Source organism: Solanum lycopersicum, chromosome 3 (genome assembly GCF_036512215.1).
Source record: "Solanum lycopersicum chromosome 3, SLM_r2.1".
Lineage (NCBI taxonomy): Eukaryota > Viridiplantae > Streptophyta > Magnoliopsida > Solanales > Solanaceae > Solanum > Solanum lycopersicum.
This window is the reverse complement of record NC_090802.1, coordinates 58,192,070-58,215,883: the sequence shown is the minus strand read 5'-3', so window position 1 is coordinate 58,215,883 and position 23,814 is coordinate 58,192,070. Positions and strand designations below refer to the sequence as shown.

Genomic DNA, 23,814 nt, shown 5'->3' with positions numbered 1-23,814 from the left:
GATCTTCGAATTACTTACAATCTAGCGCCTCCCCTAACCTTAGTAGTTTTCCCTGCACTGTTCTCCCCTTTCCCTCTCGAATCTCTGTCTCAGCCTTTGCCCTTTCGATGAACACTCTGTTGTGACCATTAAATTTGCACGGTGTAAAATTCAGTAAATCATATAGGGATTAATTTGTACTAGACAAATTCCGTGCGATGATATAGTCAATTTAAAAGGCATTGTCAATTTAAAAGGCATTGAGACGGAACAATCCGATAAGCCTCTGCTCTTGGTGAACATTTTAAGCAAACTGATAAATCGTTGTGAATATAAATTAAATTAGTCTTATGCGACATGCTCGACTTATTCTTTTACATCAGGCGAATGAATAGTCATATTTTTATGAATTAATTTTATTTCCCCTAATCATGCAACAATAAGTTCATTATCTACAATCTTAATGCCCCTAATCTATTACTAACTACGAACTTATATTTTATGGGGGGTTTTATTTTGTTTTTACACATTTTAAAAATGAAATATATATATATATTTCCTTAAAAGGTCATATTCAAATTCGTGTTAGATTGTAGTAAATGCACACTCCTTGTCACGCATAATATATTATTTTTATAATAAATAAATATTATCTTTTTCTTGCTTTTTTTTATCTTCTCTTTGCGGCCCTTTTCTTTTTCTGCAAATGAAGAGAAAATTTCAAAGTTTTATTTGTGACAACTTTAAGCATACGGTAATGATATGTGGAGTTATGAAATTGAAGTTTTATTATTGAAAGGTGAAGTCATAAATCTATAATATTCTCTCGTTTTTTGCCATTGATAACTTTTTTTCCCACCATTTTCATCTTCCGTACAAACATCAAAGATTTATCAATCAACCCTATTAATATTATCATGTTCTAAACCTTTGAGACCAAAAAAAAAAAACCTCAAGTTTAGAAGGAGTTGACGACAGGTTTCATGTTTTCATCATCGATGACTGCAACGACAATTTTGAAGAGTAAAAATTCAGCAAGAATTTTAATTCCTAACCTTCTCATCCACCATTTGATTGGTACTCAAGTTATTTTTATGGATGAATTTGTCGACCTTTTCAAATTGGAGTAATGGATACATAACTATGGATCTCTTCTCTTTATTTTTATTTTCAAAATTACATATGAATTTCGTTGACAATTCAAAATTCTTTCTGAACTTGAATTTACATTGTTAAATTAGGGCCTTAGAAATCAAGATAAGAATTTTTCAACCCATTTGATATTATAGCTTGGCTTATAAAATGATGACTAACAATTTTAATAATATTAATAAAGAGTTGATTTTCAGAATTTCTTATTTAATGCACAAATTAAAAAATTAAAAATTATAGAATTAAGAAGATCAATGAAATTCCATGGTGAATCCAATGAATGTGTGGTTATGGCGACTTAGGGAAGGTGAGTGGTGGAGGTATGGTTTATGTTATTGCAAAGAACAAAGGAAATAAATAAGAAAAAAGAGTGATTAAAAATAAACATATTTATGAAAAAAAATAAAATATCAGTCATCACTCGCTTAAAAAAGATTATAATACACTTATTGTGTCAGGTAAGCGTTTAGGATGTAAATTGTGTCAGTTTAAACCATTTTCTCTCGAATGTATATTCCAATATTCCTAGTAAGGATTCTGCAAATTCCTCCCTCCCCCTTTTAACACGAATTCAAAATTATCTGGCTCAAAAAAAAAAGTACTAGATGCTACACGGATGCAACTTGTAAGTTGACACCATTTTGTAAGCAATAGAAGAATATTTTCGAACTAAATGACAGTTTTTCGATGACACAAAAACATTAGTTTCCCCCATATGAATTTGCATTTTTCATGGATAAGTTAGGAGTGAAAATATTACTCCATACATATAGCTTTCTTCATGACTGTCTAGATTTTAGAAACTGACTGTTGGGTCTTGCTCTACGTTGTAATAGCTGATAATTGTATTAGGGAAAATACATAAAATCTTCTTAAACTTGTCCGCAAAATTCACTTTTGTATTGTAACTTTATCGGTGTTAAATTCTCCCTTGAAAAACTTTCAAGTGAATTACATACCACCTTACTGGCTGATGTGACAAATAAAAAAGGTTCAAGCGCGTAAATAGCAAAAAAATAAAAAGAAAATAAGTGGGTATCACTTTGTCTTCCTTCAAGACCCGTTCTCAATCATGAAAGACCTTGTTGCCACTCCCTTCATTACTGCTTCTAAAAGAGACTAGATGTCATATAACCATCAGATCTTGTCAAAAAATTTCACCACGCCGATGAATTATAGACAAATTGCTGGGCATACCCTTTTTTTTTTTGGATTTCTACCATTCTTTCTATTTTCTTTTCTGTATTTTTATGTGTTTTCATTTTTGCCGCAACCATGGTAAAAGATATGAAAATCTTCAGATCTATCAATCTTAAGTCTATTACAACAATAATAACTCTGATAATTGCCATTGAAGCTCCACGATAAAAGGTTTGAAAACCTTCAGATCTGTTAATCTTAAATTTATTATAACAACAATGACTCCGACATAATTGCCATTGAAGCTCTAGCAACTCTAATTTCAAATATATTTCTCTGTTGGACACACAATATTCGTTAAATTATTAGATAATCATGTTGTTTGTGTTAGTTTTCTATTTAGGGAACTTTTAATTTTAGCATTGTAATGGAGAAATGGGACAATGAAGGAGACGAGCAACACTAAAAATGGGAACAAGAAATTGTATGGAAAAAAAATGAAAAAGAAAATATGACATGGATAAAGAAAAAAGAAAATAAAACTAAATAATTTCACACGTGTCACTGAGGTGGCGCTGATGTGGCAGCGTGTATATCACCTCCTAACCATGAAGTTGGTATTGTATATATAAGGTTGTATTTAATTCACCTGAAAATTTTTTAAAGGGGTACTTAGACATTCGTAAAGTTACAATGCTAAAGTAAATTTTACGAATTCCCATTGTGTTATTAATACTTTTTATTAATATAAAGTATTATGATTTTTGAATAAAATATTATCGAGTTGACAAAAAAAATGATAATTTTGTGTTGAAGTTATTCAAAATGCCCAACTCTAGCTTAAAAAAGATATTATATTCCTGAGTCCGGAGCCTAAAAGATATAAAATATTAACAAAAATTTCAAAACGGTATTATAAATTTTTATATTAACCAAAATTTCAAAACGGTATTATAAATTGATCTTCTAGCAATTTTACCCTTTTGGTTAAAATAAAAATTCATATACCGTTTTAAAATTTTTATTAACATTTTATACCTTTAAGCTCGAACTCTTATATTCCTAATATATAGTGATTATACTATGGTCAAATCAAAGATAGAAGTGGAAAACATTCATCACGTCCACAGCACATATGCACTTGAATGGGCATCAATCTCTTAAAGCTCCATGCTCCTTGGACATTAAGGACACTATGAAAATGGGATGCCACTATAAAGTAGCTCTCTATGATGAATAATTGCTATTTTGTCCTTTTTGGTCGAACAAAAGTTTAACGGTTTAAATTGAGTTAAGATAACAAGTGAACTGATCAATGAACCACTAAATCATATTTCCATGGCTAATTTTATCCTTTCTAATTACAAAATAGATTTAAATTGAAGTTAAAGATCAATTCAAGGTCAAGGTCAGGTCTAAATTTGATCCATAAGAAGATCGACTAGGATGAAAAGTTTCGACTTCCTAAAGAGAAACTTCATAATTCATATCCTAATATTCACGATACAATATCCCATGATACATAAGTGATGCAGTATTCACCATTTATAATCTTCAAACATTCCCCTCTCCCACCTTTAAAGGAAAAAATATAGACAAATACGATCGGAGGTGGAGGAGGGACCGGGACTGGGGCGTACAGATAAAAGTGTTGAAAGATGATCAATGTGAAATACATTTGTAGATCTTCATTCCCGTATTTTCATTAGGAAAGTTATTTTTTTTATTGTTGAGAAATTTATTGTTCTAAAAATAATTTAACTAACCGAACATGAAAAGATCAAAAGATGTTTCCTCCATACGGGACACACCCTAACAAAAGCGAGAAAAAGTATGTAACCCTCATATGGAAACAAGATACCAAACGTTTGATTACACTAATGTTTATAGTAGATCTTAATTTCAAGTGATTATCAACCAAAAAGAGAAGGATTACTTATCCAATACAACTAATTAGTATATAGACCCAATGTTGGTACAGATTAAATAGAAAGAATTAACTTAAATAGTCGTTCATTCAACCACTTAAATTTAAAAAAGATAACAAATATATAATATAAGCATAAATAATAAATAATATATGTATATATAGTAAAAAAAATAAAAAATAAATCCGACTAATTCAAAACCTCTGAAATCTCCACGTTACTTGGACATTAAATTTCTTTTCCTAAGACACTTGAGTAGTGTGTTCCTTTGTGGGGGGATCAATCTGGGTAAGATGTACTGGGAATATCATATCACCTTTGACTATGGAGCTTTATCAATCCACTGACATGTTTGGTACGAAGATAAATATCTTTTGAAAAATAAATAAATCTATAGTATCTTTTAAAAGATTGAGATATTGAAAATAAATTAAACTATCCGTTTGAAATTAGTCCTCCAAGTTAATTAATTAGATACTTTCCTCAAAGCACAATTAACCAAAAAAAAGGCTAATTATCACTTCAAAGAAGTCATTATGTTGTTTGATGAACTCTTTTATAAGATAATGTTGGAGAGCAGGCTGTTATTATATCCCTAAATTTGGGACATTAAACTTTTGTGAATATATTATCAATCACTTCTATATGAAACGTGTCGATCAGTAGTAGGGGCTACCCATTCATCAAAAACACTTACGTGTCGATTTTTTATATAGTGTATTTTAGAAATGTCCCCCTCTCCCCTACCATTCCAGTTTATAGTTTAATCGTAAATTTTTACGTATCAATATAATGATTGAAAAAAATATTCATCGTAAAATGTTAGTTAAAATTTTAAAATTTGTAGTCTAATTAATTTTTAGAGTATTTTGTATTGTTGTAAATCATGATTAAAAGAAGAATTTTAAAATTAGACTAATGATAGTAAAATGACATTTTTTTTAACAAACTAAAAAGAAAATAATATCATATAAAATGAGATATATAAATTATTTTAATTTATATATATAACATAATTTTTCGGTAAAAGGCATCGATTGATACCTATTCTATGAATCTATGTGAAATATATTGGTTTTAATTATATATATATATATATATATATATATATATATATATATATATATATATATATATATTAAATTTTATATTTTTAAATCTAATGAAGATCTTCTTTTAACTGTTTTAATAATTGAATTTTTTTCTGAACTTTGAACAAATAAATCACCGTAAATAGCATTTTTCTAGTTTTTATCACAATTTAGATAATTAAATCGAAAAATTCAGAAGTTTTATAGCCGTATTAAGGGTCTGTTTGGGTGGATTTATAAAAGTAATTTATAAATACAAAATTAAAAGTTACAAGTAGAAAATGCTCTACTTTTGATGTACCGCAAATTCTTTTATCTAAAGTGAGTGCTTAAAATCACTTTTAACCTTTTCAAAACCTACAAAAAGATGTTTACAAATTAAAAACATCTAAAAATAAGTTAAACTTGTTAGGATTAAAATAATTAGGTGTCATGCGGAAGCTAGCTAAGCAAATCTTAGAAGATTATGAGTAAAAAGACTAATAAGAACTATATCATAAGACATAAAAATATAACGTGGTTAGGTCAATCAACTTACGTTTTAAAAGGAAATAAACAATTCACTATAAAAATATGAGAGTCTAAAATATGGATAGAAGTAAGATTTATCCAATTCACTGAGAATGCAAAAAAGTTTACACAAATAATAATGTATCACTTGTTTCCAACAAATTTTCCATTCTAACTAAAGCTCTCAAAACCTATAGAACTACGTAAATGTTGATTAAGTTAAAAAAACGAACTTTTATATAGAGAGTCTTAAACTTTCTTACAAGAAATGAACTATCAAAATATGAAGACTTTATATTCTCGGAAAAGAAAAACATATTTATGATAAAGACAGACACTGAAGATTCCTTATCAACTCAATCTATACCAATACGTTTTAAATTTGTCAGTTGTCGTTGTAAGTACTTTATTCGATTTATTTCATTTTCTTTAGTTATATCACTACAAGTACTTTGTTCAAATTATGACATTTTCTTTAGTTATATCATACTTATAATTTAGATAGTTATGTACTTATGTTGTATAAAACATATTATTTGCTTTTAGTTATATGCAAACTTTAATTTTATTTGAAGTTGATAAGTATAATTAAAGAAAATATCATATTTTATTTAATTAATTTAATTATCTAATAGATAAATAAAAACACGCTAATGAACTTTCTGCAAAACTTTGAATTGAAATTGTCTAAAGTAAAATACTTAAATTAGAAATTGAGTATATTTAATATTGAAAAAAGTGACTTAATTGTTACTATTTATATAAAATATCTTAATAAAAATATAAAGGTATGAACATGTACTGAGCCAATATACTAAAGCCACGAAAGTACTTTGTTAAAGAAAAAAACAAAAGATTGTCGTGTCTATCCACGTTCAATTAATTTAATTTGTTTATAATTTTAAAGGATGGAGATTAAGATAGTTCGATTTAACTTATTTTAAGACAATTTTAATTGAATTTAATTTAAAAAAAAAAAGTTTAAATTTAAATTGTGGTTATAATATTTAAATAAATAATATATTAGAATTATTGAGATTAAGTGAGTTAAATTGAGTGAATCAAAACGTTACCTGTTTTTAAGCGCATTGGAGTCCAAGTCTAAAGTAAACTTGGAAAGATTAGAACTCAACCCAATTTTTATTTATTTAACATATTATATCTCTAATTTCAACTCAAACCATCTATTTAACATCGCTATTTACAAATAATCCGACCTAAAACATCATTTTTTTTATGATTTTAAGAATTCAAAGACGCTTAATTGGTGAATTTTCCATCAAATTATAAAAAACAAGCTCAAACATAGTACTAGGCCACAAAAGCATATAAGAACTAATGCGTTGATATATAATTCAATATAACAACAAACATTTTAGTTTACCAATAAATATTGTGCAATAGAACATCCTTTTTTAAATCTGTTATGATAAACTTGCTCGAATCTAAATGAAATTAAAAATATCATGCTAAAGATCGTTTAGTTTAGAAACTTAAAGAGTCCTCAACTTTGAATTTTAAGATAAATTCAACAATAGATCGCAAAATTTTGATCATAATTTTTCTTTAGAAAAATAAAAGATGAAGCTTTTACCTTTCAGCAATGCTCTAATAATTTAAACCTTTTAAATTTTAAAGCGTCGTTTTTATGTATACCTAGTAATTTTTCCAAAATATATAATATAAAAAAAATACCATGATTAGGGTAAAAAATAACACAACACAAATGAACGACCAATCATGAGGTAAGGTCAATTAAATTAAACCTTTGTTTTATATAAGTAAAAAAAAAAGCTTTATACTACATAACTAAGATATTACGTCAAGATTGGGCATGATGAGGTCATGACATAATTGGAGGGTCGAATAATTAATTAATTACATGTGTATATAATATGGTGCTTTTATTCAATCTCTTAGTAGGTAAAATAAAAAGTAAGGGGGAAAAGAATAATACTCTTAAATTATCTAAAATCATTTGAAGAATGGGGAGAGGGAAAGTTGAATTGAAGAGAATAGAGAATCAAACAAATAGGCAAGTTACCTTCTCCAAGAGAAGAAATGGTTTAATTAAAAAAGCTTATGAACTCTCTATTCTATGTGATGCTGAAGTTGCCCTTCTCCTTTTCTCTCCTTCTGGCAAAGCTTATCATTTCGCGAGTCACGAGTAAGTCGTCTCAAACTCTTAGTACTGTTTGTGTTCGAGTTCTGTGAATTCAGTTATATATATACTTGTAGTACTCGATTATATTTGTTTATGATACAACCATGAGATTAATGGTTTTTTTTTTTTATTAATGAATCGATGTAGCATCGAAAGGACTATTTTAAGGTACAAGAATGAAGTTGGATTGTCCAAAAATAGTGATCAAGGCCCCAGAGCTATGGAGGTAATTAATTACTTTCCTCTTGAAATTAAAGAAAAATGCTTAAATATGTGATTGAATTTTGAGAAAAGAATTATATCTTCATTTGTTAAAAGTTTTTCGTTTGAGAAAAAGGTTCATTTATGTCATTATTTATTAACTAAAATAACATAGATGAGTCAAACTTTATAGCATAGATTGGCTTTTTTCATAGTTTGATGACATATTTAAATAATTTTCTTTTAATAAAATGATTTAATTAATCAGTCACTGAATCGTAACTGACCACGTGTAATTTTTCATTTTTTTTTTTGCAAAATTAGAATTATTTTGATTTTTGATTTAACAAATCATTAGCATGGAGCATTTTCTCAAATGGAAATGGCTGATGAGCCAAACTTTAAATTTTATGACTAGATGGATCTTTTTTCATAGTTTGATGATATATTTAAATATTTTTCTTTTAATAAAATAATTTAATTAATCAGTCACTGAATCATAATTGATCATGTGTAATTTTTTATTTTTTTTTGCAAAATTAGAACTATATTGATTTTTGAGTTAAAAAATCATTGGCATGGAGCATTTTCTCAAATGGAAATGGTTGATGAGCCAAACTTTAAATTTTATGACTAGATGGATCTTTTTTCATAGTTTGATGATATATTTAAATATTTTTTTTAATAAAATAATTTAATTAATCAGTCACTGAATCGTAACTGACCATGTGTAAATTTTTTTTTTTTTTTTTGCAAAATTAGAACTATATTGATTTTTGAGTTAAAAAATCATTAGCATGGAGCATTTTCTCAAATGGAAATGGCTGATGAACCTAACTTTAAATTTTATGACTAGATGGATCTTTTTTCATAGTTTGATGATATATTTAAATATTTTTCTTTTAATAAAATGATTGAATTAATCAGTCACTGAATCGTAACTGATCACGTGTAATTTTTTCTTTCTTTTTTTTTTTGCAAAATTAGAACTATTTTGATTTTTGAGTTAACAAATCATTAGCATGGACCATTTTCTCAAATGAAAATGGCTGATGAGCCAAACTTTAAATTTTATGACTAGATGGATCTTTTATAAAAAATTCGATAATATATTTAAGCTTTCTCTAAAATTAAATAAACTTCTGATAATTAAGAGCCAGGGTCACTTTTTTTTCTAACTAAATATATAGTTTAATTGAATATGATGAGTAATTAATTAATTTTCTTCTCATGGATTAGGTTTGGAGAACTAAGATTGATGACATGACAAGAACAATACATGAACTTGAAGCTAGAGATAAGTATGTAATTATGATCTCTATTTAATTTTCTTATATTACTGTTTGTTTAAAAATCTATATAAATATTACTAAACATTTTATTTTTCGTGCATATAATAGTATTAACTCGATTATTACTAGAGAAAAAAGATACTGTCACTAATTGTATATTTTATCGGAATATAAGGGTCTGAACCATTCGACCATCTAGTTTGGAAAATATATACAAAGTTTATAAATGTTATGTATATTTTATAAAAAATACATTTATACACTAATGTATATTTTAAGTTTTTAACCACGTTAATAAATTAGTTATTTTAACAATAACGATATATATCTATAACTTTCCGTTTATATATTTTGGACAGGCATTTGACTGGAGAAGAGTTATCAAATCTTGGTATGAAAGAATTGAAGCAGTTGGAGCGTCAACTCAGAGTTGGAGTTGAACGCATTCGATCTAAAAAGGTTAATTTTTAAATTTATAAACAAGAAATTTTTTAATTATCGACATTTAATATTTTTTAATTTTAATTAATTTCCACCAAATTTTATAGTTGATATATAATTAAGAGCTAAATCTAATTATAGTTTATTTACTTTCATGTAACAGAGGCGTATCATTTCCGAACATATTCATTGGCTTAAGAGGAGGGTGAGACTCTAATTAATGGGAAAATAGTTTTTAAAATTTTAATTTACAAAAAAGAATAAATTAATTTGGAATTTCTGCAAATTATGTGGGTTAATTAATATTTTGTATTCGTTGATGCTTGTTTATTGATAGTTCATTGGAGTTTTAATTTTCTGTTAGGGTGTGTTTGGTATGTAGGAAAATAATTTTTTGAAAAACATTGAGTTTCTTACTTATTTTTTAGGTTTGATAAGTAATTAATTAAAAAAAAATACACCAAAAACATTTATGTAAAAGTTTAATATAATATTACGAGGGTGGAATGAGATGGAGAGTGGAGAGTTAATGTTCGGGGATAGAATAATCGAGAGACATTAATAAACATAAAATTAAAGTACATTATAAATTTTATTTTATTTTTTAAAAAAAATTCCCCATATCAAACACACTATAGAAATAGCTAAGCATATATACAAGCATACAACTAATTAATAGACTAATGCAAAATGTTAATGATTTAGAAAGTTAAAAGAAACATGTTAATGAATCTAAAAAGAAAGTAAAGTAATTAACTATACATTTTTAATTAATAATGAGCTTAATTGTGTATTCATCTTACTTATGCAGCATAAAATCCTTCATGAGGAGAACATCCATCTTCAAAAGCAAGTGAGTTTGTCTATACGGACTCCAATATTTTTTTTTTAATATTTCAATAGATTAGTCTCAATTAATTATCTGACTACAAAGTATCACGTTAATTTTAAAACAAAGAGTATATAATACTAACATTTTATGAACTTGGAATGGGAAGAAATGCGAATAGGCCTCACACATTTCATTACGACATTTTCTATAATTTTTAATTTTGTTTAAATTTAAAATACCAAGTACTATCAAATTTTAAAAAGAAACTAGCTCTTATTTTCTCAATAATATTTATCTAATGTACAGAAAAAGCTAGGAAAATCTAGGTTGCATCAACTGCGTATATACAAAGGAGGATTCATTAAAGATCGTACGATTTATGTATATGTGTCTCTACTTATCTATCGCGTAATGCAGGTAAAATTATATGAAGTAGAAGGGAGCTCAAGGATTCTCGATTCAAATCCAAGTGAGTTACTTTCTAAGGTAAACTACTTTAACAAATATTTTTATTAATCATATGTATTATTTAGTCGTGTTATATTAATTTGATTATTCTAACATTTCCCTTTTTATTTTCTATCTTTTTTTGCTTTTTTTATGGTGGTGTAGGGATGAGGATTATATGATTTACAGAGCTTCAATTGCTACCTTAAGTGGACGTATACGTAGCATATATTATAAATAGTGTGTATGATATATTTAAGGATGATAAATTCTTTTGTGTTGTTTGAATATATTTATTGACTATCTAGAATTTTCATTCCAAGTTAATGTTAGGTAAAAAAAATATGAAGTTACTATGTTAATATTATAATTTGAAATATGAATTTTAAGTTCAATTCTAAGCGACTCTTAATTGCGTATGCATCTAATTATATGTGTATTATCTATATATGAAATATTGTATAGTTTGATTTTGTCGTATATTGCAAAAAGAAATTGATACTATTTTTCATTTTTTAAACCTTTTACCGTTATATTGAAGGATTGAAAAGGAAAATTGAGGAAATTCGTTGATAAGTGAGAAATTAAAATCAGTGTTGAGTGGGTATGACGTTATATGTAATCTATTCATCATATTGAATTATTCATATCAGATTGTCATGATTTTATATATTTTTAAAGCTACAAAGAGAAGAAAGTACATTTTAGATATGTAATATACAAATTATATCAAAACAATATGACTTCAAACTGTGTTTGACCAAACTATTTTGTTAGGCAAATCACGAATCAAACTAGATTTTTATGATTTCAACCTTTCAATTATATTACACACCTCTTCTAATTTAATTTACTTGTTCATTATTTTTATTGCACATTTCTTTTATTAATTTCTTTTACTATTTATATCTTTCTTTATGTAACTCATAATAACCTATCTTTGGGATAATAATATATAATCCATGATAAACTGATGTGACTTTATGTTATACTCGATCTTATTAAATTTGATCAGATAATACAAAATTATAATTATAAAATCTTCATAATTTCGAAGCTACAAATAAAAAAGCACGGTACAAAGTATGAAAATTTAGCTAAACAAAGTATGACCTCGACTTATATTTAATTTTGTTGCATTGCGAAAGTTCAAATGTTATTTTGTTTAGAATATATTAATAATTAAGGATCAAAAGTGCTATTATTCCTAAAGTAAAGGTGCATAGATATAATTATGAAATGTGTTTGGGGCTCATACAATTATCAAAAACGTATTGGCGTCAAAATGTAATTATTTCTTCTTTTTGGACTGATAATTCTATTTCATGCTTTTCCTGAAGCACCCCTAGAAGAAAACGAAAAATACCTTCAAGTCCACGACTCTATTGAATCATTTCATTTCACATCCATTTGTGAGCTCGCAAAAATCCCTTTCTCTATCTCAGACGCACAGAAGCCGCTTCAAAATCTGCAATGGCGACACTAGGTAGATTATCGAGAAGAGTCATAGCGTCAACTATCTCCGGTCACCTCCGCCACCACCAGAGTCACAATCTCATCCGCCGGTCGCTGGCGACGGAAGCTCAGGCGGCAATAAATGAATCGCCGGATCGAGTGAAATGGGACTATAGAGGGCAGAGGAGGATCATTCCATTAGGTCAGTGGGCACCGAAAATCGCCGTCGATGCCTACGTGGCGCCGAATGTTGTCCTTGCTGGTCAGGTGACTGTCTGTGACGGCGCTTCTGTATGGAACGGAGCCGTCCTAAGAGGAGATCTAAATAAGATTACAGTAGGGTTCTGCTCTAGCATTCAGGAAAAATGTGTGGTTCACGCTGCTTGGTCTTCTCCTACAGGTGATTAGTTCTTTTTCCTCGCTTGAATTAAGTACATTTATGCTGTTTGTTGATAAGATTTGAGTATTTTTCATCACAATGAGCTTATTGCGCACTATTAGCTTAGCTGACTTAACTGATGTTTTGATTCCAATTTATTTAAAATTTTGTTTGTCAAGGGAATTTCGGCAATTCACTGCTTAGGTGAATCAGTTGGATATTGATAGGGATAACATTATATGTGGAAGAAATGTTATGCTAGTATGACTATGTTGCTGAGAACAAAATTGTATTCAGAACGATTTATGGAACTTACTGAAGATTGTTATCGATGAATCTGAATGGTTTTCATTTTCCAAAGTCAAATAAATACATCAACTCAAGGAATCTGGAAATCTTGTTGAATGTTCACTGATTAGAGCCTTACAATTAACACGATATATATTTCTATTGGAACACGTAGAATGCTTGTAAGTCAAGTGACCATGTAATTGATTCAATTAGGGATAGTTCCTTTTGGGACATCTGATAAAATTAGAACAAATTGATTCTGTTAGTCATAAGTGTTAAATTGTTATTATCTATCTTGTCTTTGCCATTAAAGAGGGGCACTTACGTGAAGTAAAAGATGTCTAGATAACACAACTGAAATTCTTAATGCATAAAAAACATAGTGTAGATCTCCAAGGTATGCTAACTGCAGCAAGACAACATAAGCCTTAATACCCAATGTTTTAAAGAGGAACTGAGACTTTTCAAGATTTGGGGCTTTAAGCAAGAAGCAAAATTACACGTTATTGAAGTGATGTAGTTTTCAAAAGGGAGGATGAAGGGAAGACGGTTATTGCAGCAAAGCTCTAGACAATGGATACGAGTTGTAGTGCAATGCTACTTATAAGACGTAGCATAAAAGTAGGAGTGAAGGATAATGTCATTGCAGTAGAGCTGTAGTGGAATTGCAACTTCCAATCACTAAAAAGCGGATGAGGAGAGTGGTAAAATGCAGTCAGATTTTTTATTTCCCTGTGTTTCTGTCACAAATGCAAGACAACAAAGAAGTATACATTTCTTGCTCTGATGTATTATTGCTTCAGCCGAAAAGCAGTTCAATTCTCACTTCTCCTCACTTCCACACTCAGAATCAAGGGGGCCCTGACTTGCACATAAGCTCAACTTTCTTTGTGATTTACAATGTTGAATAGAAAAATCTTCAGGAAAATAAGGAAAGCTATCAATAAGAATTATTAATTGCTTCTTATTTTTCACCAGATCGTCATATTACTAGTGTACAGTGAGTCATTGTGAATACATATATGGAAGTATAGGAAGTGAGTACATAAGTAAGTGAAGTGCTTAAGCAAGAAAGCAATCTTAATTGTGGAACTAATATGCTCTTGAAAGCTTGTTTGTCAAATATATTCTACAATGTTAGGTTGTTTTGACAAAAAATATGGTTTGTAATTAGGTCTTTTAGTCTACAACTATACGCATGTTTGCACTGATGATTGCAGTAAGGATCAACAACATATTTTACCTTGGAAGAATTGGTTTAATTAGCTTGTCAAGTGCCAGTTGCCTGCTCAAGGGCTTCAATATAAGGGATTTGTAAAATTTGTGAATCTCCGATGGTAGCTTTAGAAAGAACTCTGCATAGAATTTGTCCTAAGAATTCCGGAAGTCAATGGTTAATTACACAAATTTCCACTCTGGTTGTAGCCTGGTACCTGTAGTCACATGCAAGTTGCGACCTGAAACATTGCACAAACCTCTCTTTTTTGGGATTTTGTCTATCAACAATTTTTTTATCCTCAAGCATACATATTTTCCCATTGAAGTACTTCTATTTTATGAAACAAAAACAGATCTTCATATTTGTTATGAATTTGATCCTTTCCATGACATTTATCTCTACAAAATGAATCCATTACTCTCTAAAAAGAAAAAGAAAATTAATTAATCAATTGCAGTCTCAAGTGCAAATTACAGTGGACACAAATAACACATCATTATTTCTTCCATCTACCCAAGTCTTTATTGAATAGAGTTACCCAAATGCATGTGCTAGTGGAAGGTAGTAGGTATCTAGTGGAATAATTAAGATGTGCCCAGGCTGTCCTGGACCTACCGTCATAACAAAGATAAAAAAAAATTAATCAATAAATTGCTTCTCAGGTCCAAACCTTTGGGGTTAGCTGTAGCCTGTGTGAATCTTCTACCTCCATTCTGTTATAATAGGGATTGTTTCATCCCCTTGTTTCATTACTGTGCTAGTAACCCTTTTATCCTTCGACGTGATTTAGAGTTCTCCAGAAGTAGGGTTTATGTAAATCTCACACTTGTCTTGATGTTGACAAAACAGTAACCAGACTAAGAAGATTAATGACAAACACTGAACCTAATGTGATGTGATAACACTAACAAATCTTCTATCTTATCTCCTTTTGGCTAAGATCAAGTGTAATCTTGTCTATTCAGTCAAAAAATAAGTAGGCGTTTGGCCATTTTTCATTGTGAAAATAGAAAAAAATAGTTTTTGTTTTCAAAGTGAAAATGATATGTGGAAATTGCAAGTGGTGTTTGCCATGAAATAAACTGGAGTTGTTTTTAAATTTTTGTGAAAAAGCGAACAGTTTTTGGTTGTTTCTGGAATATCTGGAAGTTCTTGAAAAAAGAGAAAACAAAATATTCCAGAATTTTATGACCAAACATGTTTTAAGTGAAAATAATTCATGGATAAGTGCCCCCTAAAGAGGAGTAAATCTCAAGCATATAATTATGAAGAAAACAAGTAATAGCTAAGCTGAGAAGAAAGAGGAATAAAGACTTTGAGCAATTCCATGGTGAAGGAAATGAGAATATGGTGGATTGAAGGGGGGAAGAAAGAGGGTTCAAGGCTCTTTAGTAGAAGGAAAAAAGTATTAGGTAAAGAGGCTCTAAGGCTCTTTGTTAAAAGGAGAAGTATGCGGCAGCCACAAAGGAGATTGTAGTGACGTGGATGAAGGAGAATGTAAATAACAAATTTTTACATCTAGGAGCGCCTGTGACTCATTACATGCGTAAAGATTGTTGTTTTCCTAGTTTTTAGTACTCCCTCTAGTTCATATTAGTGAATCATTGAGTTATGCTCACCCCCTTAAGAAAAATGTGCAAGGACATGAATCAAGGCTACTTACTACTATTACCCTTCTGATTATTCTCATACTATTCTCCTTGTAAACGTAAAGTAGTTAAGAACCTTAATAAATGAAGGGTAAATATGAGAAGAAGTCTCAACAATTCTCTTGAACTTTGAATAATTTAATTATTTTGAACTATGAAGTAGTCTCAACTATGTACTTAATATGGACTACAGAGAGTAGTGATTATTGTTTTTTTAATTAAAAAACATAAAAGAAGGGGAATATAATTTTTAGCAAAGCATTCTCACAAGGGATAACATAACTTTTTGAGGAAGTTTTTTTTAGAGATCTTTTAGAGAAAGACGAGGGGTAGCATAACTTACACTGATATACCTCTCATATTCATGTTTTATGCTGCTCTGGTTTGATGTCTAGGAATGAGTAACCACAAAAATGTTGGGATTGAAGAAAATAAGTGCTGCCTCTCACCCCAACTTTGTAAAGACAAAACTACCTACAAAATTATGTATTCTGTTTGCAACCTAAATAAGTCAATCTGAAATGACGTGTTATTGAAGTTCAGACTTTGGTCCTATGTTCGGTCTTTTCAAGAATGTCAACAGGTGCGTGCTAGATTCTCCAAAAGTAGTTTATTTTTGGAAATCCGACACAGGTGCGGCATCAAAAGTGAAGAGTCAGCACAATTATTCCAATGATTTTGCTGATTACATTCTTAAATGACTGCTCTGTTGCTTAAAACTTGAACCATTCCAGTAGTCATGTTCTTAATATTTTCCGGTTTAGAATTAATTTAACATATTTAACTTAATTTTTATGCATGGTAAATATCCAAAAGAGGTTATAGATTTCTTTCTCAAAAAAACAAAAGAGGTTACAGATTTTCTGCAAAGATTGATAAATATACAGGGTGAGGAGAATGATCTTCAAATAATTTTTAATTACCAAGAAAATCTATTTGATTAAGTGTCAAGAAAAGCCTTTTACTAGGTGCTGGAGAAGAAATGATTCATATCTAATATGTAAATGCTTTAAGTGATATATGAAGGAGTTGTCACAAGTGTGAGATCAGGAGTCGTTGTAGAGGAGTTGTCCATGGTAGTTGGTTAGCGTGTTTTATATTATAAATCTGTCTTGAGCTGTTTAACCTATACTTGCTTAAGCTCATTCTGGATAATAGTACACGCTATATGGGAGATTCTATGGTGCATACTATTTTGCAGATATTAATTTATTGGAAGTAGTAGGAAAGTCAATTAAAAGCTTGAACTATGCTTGCAGCACTTTTAAAATTAATAGTTTTAGTACAAGTAAAACTAAGAAATAATGGATATGCTAAAAGTTTAGCGAACAAGCCTTTTTGTTAGTGTGGCTCATCTATGGGCTGTCTATAGTAATTCCTCTGGTTGCCCAGTGAAGGCTTTTGGAGAATTATGTCATATAATGCTAAATGAGGGAATTTTGGAGTGCTATAAATTATAATACATGAATGTTAGAGAAAGTAATTACAATCCTGCAGTTGCCTTCTCCTGCTACAACTTTTACTTTTTCTTTCCAAATATCATAAAGATGTGTCTTTTCAATCTTTCCCAACACATCTTCATAGTAAAGAGCATACATGTTTCAACGTTGATGAATCTTATAAGTTATACCAACTTCATCTCAGAAGTCAGATCTTTTAACAGTTTATATTCATGATTGTCTGTAGTTGCTGCATATCATTAATTTTACTTAGAAGCTGCATTTTCGTGGAGCATTTTAAGGTGTCCCCTTCCCTCAAGTGAAGCTGATTTCCTTCCTAGTCCAACTAAATTTCCAGCTATGCAGAACGTTATGTTGTCTATCTTTATCTGTTCTTAACCAGATCAAGCTGTTTGCTTTTCATTCATTTAACAGGGTTGCCAGCAGAAACAGTAGTAGACAGGTACGTTACAGTTGGTGCGTACTGTCTGTTGCGATCCTGCACAATTGAGCCAGAATGCATTATTGGCCAGCACTCTATCCTTATGGAAGGTTCATTGGTGGAAACTAACTCGATCCTTGAAGCTGGGTCGGTGCTCCCACCTGGGAGGAGGATTCCAAGTGGTGAACTTTGGGCTGGGAATCCCGCAAGATTTGTCAGGACCTTGACCCATGAAGAGATAAAAGAGATACCTAAGCTTTCTACCGCAATAAATGATTTGGCCAATGCTCACCACTCAGAATTTCTGCCTTACTCCACCGTATATTTGGAAGTTGAGAAGCTTAAGAAATCATTTGGTATTTCGATTTAGAAGTTTTGTTTTTTTCGATTGTACTTGTTGGGAGGAAATAAGAAAATTGTAAGACTCGTAAGTGAAACTTAGGGTCTGTTGTTTTTTAAATGTGATTCTACAACCCAGCGGAGCAAATGTTTGTTCTCTGTTCATGGATTTTCTTCTAACACTCCGATATGGACATCAATTCATGTTATGCTTTACAAAATCTCAGAATATGCTTCGAGATTTCTTGTATTAAATTAGATGAAGAGCTTTTAGCTATTGTGTAAAGCCCTCTGTTAAAGCATCTGAACTTGAATGGCAGCATGAGCTAGTCGTAAGCAATGTGGTTTTGCTTGAAAATATAATTTCAATTCGTTGATTGTTCTCCAAAAATTTGGATTGGAATTTGAAATCTAGTATCATACGCCATACAAGTCAAAAACACATAAATTATCACCTTTTATTTGAAGTATTAAAATACACTTTGATATGAGTTGGCCAAATATTGTTCCAGTTCAACAACAGATGCATGTAGACCAAATAACAATTCAACAATGAGTTGTGTTTCAATACAAAGGGAGTGATTATTTAGGCAGGTGTTTGAGATATCCGTTTGTATTAAAACACACTTAGAATGCTGAGTTGGTCAAATATTGTTCCCACTCGACAAGACACTAATAATAGTTTAGATATACTATTGACCGTGACCATGAGATGGAAGCCGTTAGAATCAATGTTGCTTATTTTCGAAGATGAAAGAGCATAGAAAAAGCTCTTGTGAATGTAGAAGGGTCAAATACCATCTTTTCCAAGTAATTTGTTTGGGCCACACACATAATGTGAGTTGAGTGCTTCACAGAAAGGGACAAAAAAGAATAGGTTCAACATATTTATTCCTTCTATTTTTTGTTTAATAGGTTAGGGAATCTTTAGTTTTGTGTATGTCTTTATAGCCCATATAATCTCAACCAATCACAAATAAAAAAGCTTACAATAATTGTATATACAAACAGGCAGGCTATCCACTAGATATTCTGGCAAGGCAGTACAAACTAATAATTGTCAATCAATTTAACAATTTCCTTCCACATTTCTTCTTCCTTTCTTTATTTTATGTCAAATATAAATTATTAAGTATATCCCCATTAGTTCAAAATAAAGTTAATTCATATCTTAACTGTCTATTATTCTTTCAACCTACTTAAACAAGTTCATAGTCAGTTCTGAGTTGTGTTTTAGTACAAAAGAAAGGATTGAGGTATGAAATTCGTGAAAAGATAATAAATATTGAGATATGAAACTTGAGGAAAAAAATATAATTTTAAATGTATTTTTAATCACTAAGTATGGACCATTTAACCAATGAAGACTATCATATTCAATGTGATCTTTGTTTGATTTATCTTTTTAAAGTCTACCTATTCCACAGCATGCCACAAGGGATACAAAATATTGTACTCTTCAAAGTTGGTGACTAATTATTAATTAAGTTCAATTTTATACAACAAGAAGGCAAATTGAACAAGTCCATCAGATAGATAAGCCTAAAGTAGAGAGAATATACAATAGACTATTTGACAAATTAAAAAAACTATTACTTGGGGATCATATAATTATTTTCATAAAATAAGCACACCGTGTGGGTTTAAATAAAAATGTCAAAGAGATTTGTAAATTGTAAACTAATTATTCTTCTACTTGGATGGTTCCACAAAGTTTATTTGGATATACATCTATTTAGGAGCGTGAAAATACACTCTTCGATCCATTTTACTTGTTATGTTTTCCTTTTTCTACAACCCTTAAGAAAACATTAACTAAAACGTTGTGATCTTATTTATTATTACTCTTTTTTTCACAGCTCTTAGGAATTTTTTAATCAAACGAGTGTTTTACTATATAAAAGTTTTTTTAAGGACTGTATCAAGTCAAGTGAAATAAAACGAAAGGGAGCAATTAAGCAAAATATAGAATATATTTATAGTGACAAATTGATGACGGAGTATTGACAACTAAGAAAAAGTACATTAAATTTTTTTTAAAAATGAGTAATTAGGTTAGGTTAACAATAAGTTGACAAATGATTAAAAAGCAATCTTGTAAATACAAAAAAATATATATATAATTGAAGGGGACCTGGTTTTGTGACATATTAGGTGTTTTTCATCAACCACCACTACGTATATTTGTGAAAATGCCCATTTGACTTAATGTATATTTTTTCTATCTATATAAACTCCAATACAACTAATTTTCTTTTCTTATCTTATATTTATTATAGCTTATTCTTCCTTTTTCTCCTCTCTAAATTAGGGTTAGGGTTCCATCATTATCATGCCGGCAATTATAATTAGGAATATTGCAAAATCAAGTTCTTAGTTATTTGATGATCTACAAATTATGAAGTTGGAAAGGTAAATTTAAAAGTTCTTTTTTTTTCCTTTTTCGCTTTGTAGTTAATAGTATAGTAAAATGATGTTGGAATGGCTCAATCAAATCAAATTCCTCAAAGTATTGGGTCATTTCATTTGATTGAGCCGTGCCAATATCATCTTACTTATATATGCTCATCCATCTTCTTTTTCTTTTTGTTTTAGTGTTGATTTCTCAGATGATCGACTGACTAATAAAAATGTCTTATGAAATTGAAATTAAGAAAGAAAACTGACTTTCTAAGATCATAGTACTTAGTTTGGGTAATCAGCCCCTCCTTTTTATATCTTTATTTTCTTAATATTTTTCTTTTTCATTTCTATTAAGAAAAATTAGAAGTGGTGAAACTAGTATATGATATAATATTTTGTTTATATATTAAGATTTGAAAGGTGTCAATGAGTTTTCACTAGCTTGATATTCATCTATAGATGAAAAATAAACCTCCCAATATAGAACACGTCATCGTCATTTGCATTGACACAATTATTGTGATTTTATTTATTATTATAATAGTAAGCATTGTGATTTGATATTTGTAGATGAAAAGTAACATGAGATACGAGTGAAAATGTTTTTTTGTACCAAACTTAAGAAACTACATATTGATGGAACAATAATTGTAATTGGACAACCCTTTTATGTTTAGAGTCTAGCTAGTGAAGTTAATTTGTATTGTGTATATATTGGAGTATATAGGAAAAAAAACCTTTCGTTATTAAAATTTATGACTCTGTTACTATCATTATAATATTCAAAACCTTTCTATGTTGGGGCAGACAAATTGTTTATGATAAACGAGTGAAACTCTAACCCGATGGAGAGATATTTGTTTTTGTTTAGTGTTTAGTTATTTAAAATTGTTTCTTCATAAAACTATTGTACATTTTGTGTAGAGAATATATTTTATTATGAGCACAAACTAACTGTTAATATGTTACAAACATAGTGGTCATGTTGAATTTTTTATTAAGGCACTCTTTAAAAGTAAAATTATACCATTTAACTTTATTGTTAATGACATATACACCACATTATATCGATTATAAGTTTCGTATAACATAATTAGAGATAACTTTGTGGTTAACATCAAATATGGCTTTTCAATTTAGTGCTCCACAATAACACAATCCATCGTGTTCAATATTAGAATTACGTTGTAGTAATTATTTTTGAGTAAATACCACTTTATCCTCTCCTTTTTTTTCAACGGGTATTCAATATCCACATTGAAGTCCGATTAGATCCGTATTCTCGCCAGAAAGTTCTACATTTGAGTTGACAAAGGCTTTGGTATTTAATATTCACATTGAAGTCCGATTAGATCTGTATTCTCGCCAGAAAGTTCTACATTGGAGTTGACAAAGGCTTTGGTATTCAATATTCACACTGAAGTCCAATTAGATCTGTATACTCGCCAGAAAGTCCTACATTGGAGTTGACAAAAGCTTTGGTATTCAATATTCACATTGAAGTCCGATTAGATTTGTATTCTCGCCAGAAAGTCCTACATTGGAGTTGACAAACGCTATATATTATATCCAGGAGGACTCCTTTTTTTTTTATCCTTTTGTTGAGAAAGGTTATCCCCTTCGCATGGTGAATAAATGGGAATGATAACCCCCTCGCAGTATATTTGGATGATAATTTTCTTTGTATGAATATAGATTTTTTATTTTTTTTTTGCTTTCTAAAATAAAAATAACTTTTTTTAATATACCTCTTATTATTGTCTCATTTACCTATTTCGTTGAAAATAATGTACTATATCTTTTGGGATATAATAATAGCTACTTGAAATAATCTGTTAATACATTTTAAGCTATGCTCCAACACCTTTTGAGGTACTTCACATCGACGCACTGCAACTTTTTTTATAGGGGTGTTCATGAAAAAAGAAGCAAATCAAAGAAATAAACGACATTTTGAGTTTGATTTGATTTGATTTTTAATTTCATAAAAAGAAAAACGGAGATAGCTTGACCAAACCGATTATATAAATATCTTTCTTTCTTTTTTCAACCTGCTCTAACATACTTCCAAGTTTCAAAATAATTAACGTCACATTTTCCATTTTACACGTTATGAAAGTTCTTTAAAATGATGAATTTTTAAGGTGTTTCACACTCTTTAATAAAAGTAGATCAAAACATAAATTGGATATAGCTTTCCATTTTTATCCTTACTAATTATTGTCATATACTCAAATTTATCACATTGAAAATCCAAATGAAGGATAATATTGAATTATTTAAAAATAATGTTGAAGATAGAACAATTAAGTTAATTTGAAAAATGCAAAATGCCTCAAAAATTCAATTAGTATAAAATGGAGAGAGTATAAAATTATAAATTTTAGTACCCTTTGTTTTTATTTTAAGTTTCAAAAATAAAAATAATAAACATAATAAGGCTCTATAACTATAGTTTCGATAATTGCGCTCATAGCTATGCATATTTTATTTCCCGGTTTGTGTTATTTCAATACAGACATGTTGAGTATATACAAATTATGTATTTATACGTTTAGAAATTTTTTTAATTCCATTTGTATATTTCACTTGCAAATATATACAAAGAGGATAATTTTCTTAAATCATATACACTGAAATTATACAACTAGACAACCGAATAGCAAGATACTGTGAAACTATAACTATAGATTAAAAATAATCGAAAATATAACTATATTACAAAATATACTTTACCTTTTTAAGTTATGTCAATAAAATCTCAATAACTGTAAGCACCCATTCGAGTATGCTGGACACGTCATTTATGAATAACATACATAATAGGTGTGTCATTGAAATATAAAATTTGTGTAAACCATTTAATTTAATTTTTCCTTTTGGGGAATCTGATATGATCAGAAGACTGGCAGGAGGGGGTCATGTCCAACAAAGAATCACGATTCAAAGATTTATATAGTCTATAAATTTCTTTAGCGACTTAAAAGTTAATATATAGTAATAATAACTAGACCTCACAAT

At 29.4% G+C, this 23,814-nt stretch overlaps 2 protein-coding genes and 1 long non-coding RNA gene across 6 annotated transcripts; all 3 read left to right on the top strand.

Moving 5' to 3' along the window:
- Nucleotides 1–7,707: 7,707 nt before the first annotated feature.
- On the top strand, nt 7,708–11,572 carry TDR8 (MADS-box transcription factor TDR8). Of its 4 annotated transcripts, none has more exons than XM_069294846.1 (8): nt 7,710–7,967; nt 8,112–8,190; nt 9,405–9,466; nt 9,817–9,916; nt 10,062–10,103; nt 10,710–10,751; nt 11,148–11,199; nt 11,343–11,572. In XM_069294846.1, exons 1-8 carry the CDS (start codon nt 7,786–7,788, stop codon nt 11,357–11,359), a joined length of 576 nt encoding a protein of 191 aa, XP_069150947.1. In that variant the 5' UTR covers nt 7,710–7,785; the 3' UTR covers nt 11,360–11,572.
- Nucleotides 11,573–12,525: 953 nt separating this feature from the next.
- Nucleotides 12,526–18,648, top strand: LOC101249243 (gamma carbonic anhydrase-like 2, mitochondrial). The gene is made up of 2 exons (XM_004234262.5): nt 12,526–13,032; nt 18,045–18,648. The coding sequence occupies exons 1-2, from the start codon at nt 12,651–12,653 to the stop codon at nt 18,419–18,421; spliced, it is 759 nt and encodes a 252-aa protein (XP_004234310.1). The 5' UTR covers nt 12,526–12,650; the 3' UTR covers nt 18,422–18,648.
- A 1,831-nt stretch (nt 18,649–20,479) lies between these two features.
- LOC104646129 (uncharacterized) lies at nt 20,480–22,636 on the top strand. The gene is made up of 2 exons (XR_011220077.1): nt 20,480–20,802; nt 22,057–22,636. It is a non-coding gene; the product is annotated as an uncharacterized lncRNA (long non-coding RNA).
- Nucleotides 22,637–23,814: the final 1,178 nt, after the last annotated feature.

Excerpts from the sequence above, each read along its gene's own strand:
- TDR8 (XM_069294846.1), top strand. The coding sequence starts at position 7,786 with ATGGGGAGAGGGAAAGTTGAATTGAAGAGAATAGAGAATCAAACAAAT. Across the intron at positions 9,917-10,061 it reads AACGCATTCGATCTAAAAAG|AGGCGTATCATTTCCGAACA; the intron begins GTTAATTTTTAA and ends TTCATGTAACAG. Across the intron at positions 10,104-10,709 it reads TTCATTGGCTTAAGAGGAGG|CATAAAATCCTTCATGAGGA; the intron begins GTGAGACTCTAA and ends TTACTTATGCAG.
- LOC101249243 (XM_004234262.5), top strand. The coding sequence starts at position 12,651 with ATGGCGACACTAGGTAGATTATCGAGAAGAGTCATAGCGTCAACTATC. Across the intron at positions 13,033-18,044 it reads TGCTTGGTCTTCTCCTACAG|GGTTGCCAGCAGAAACAGTA; the intron begins GTGATTAGTTCT and ends TTCATTTAACAG.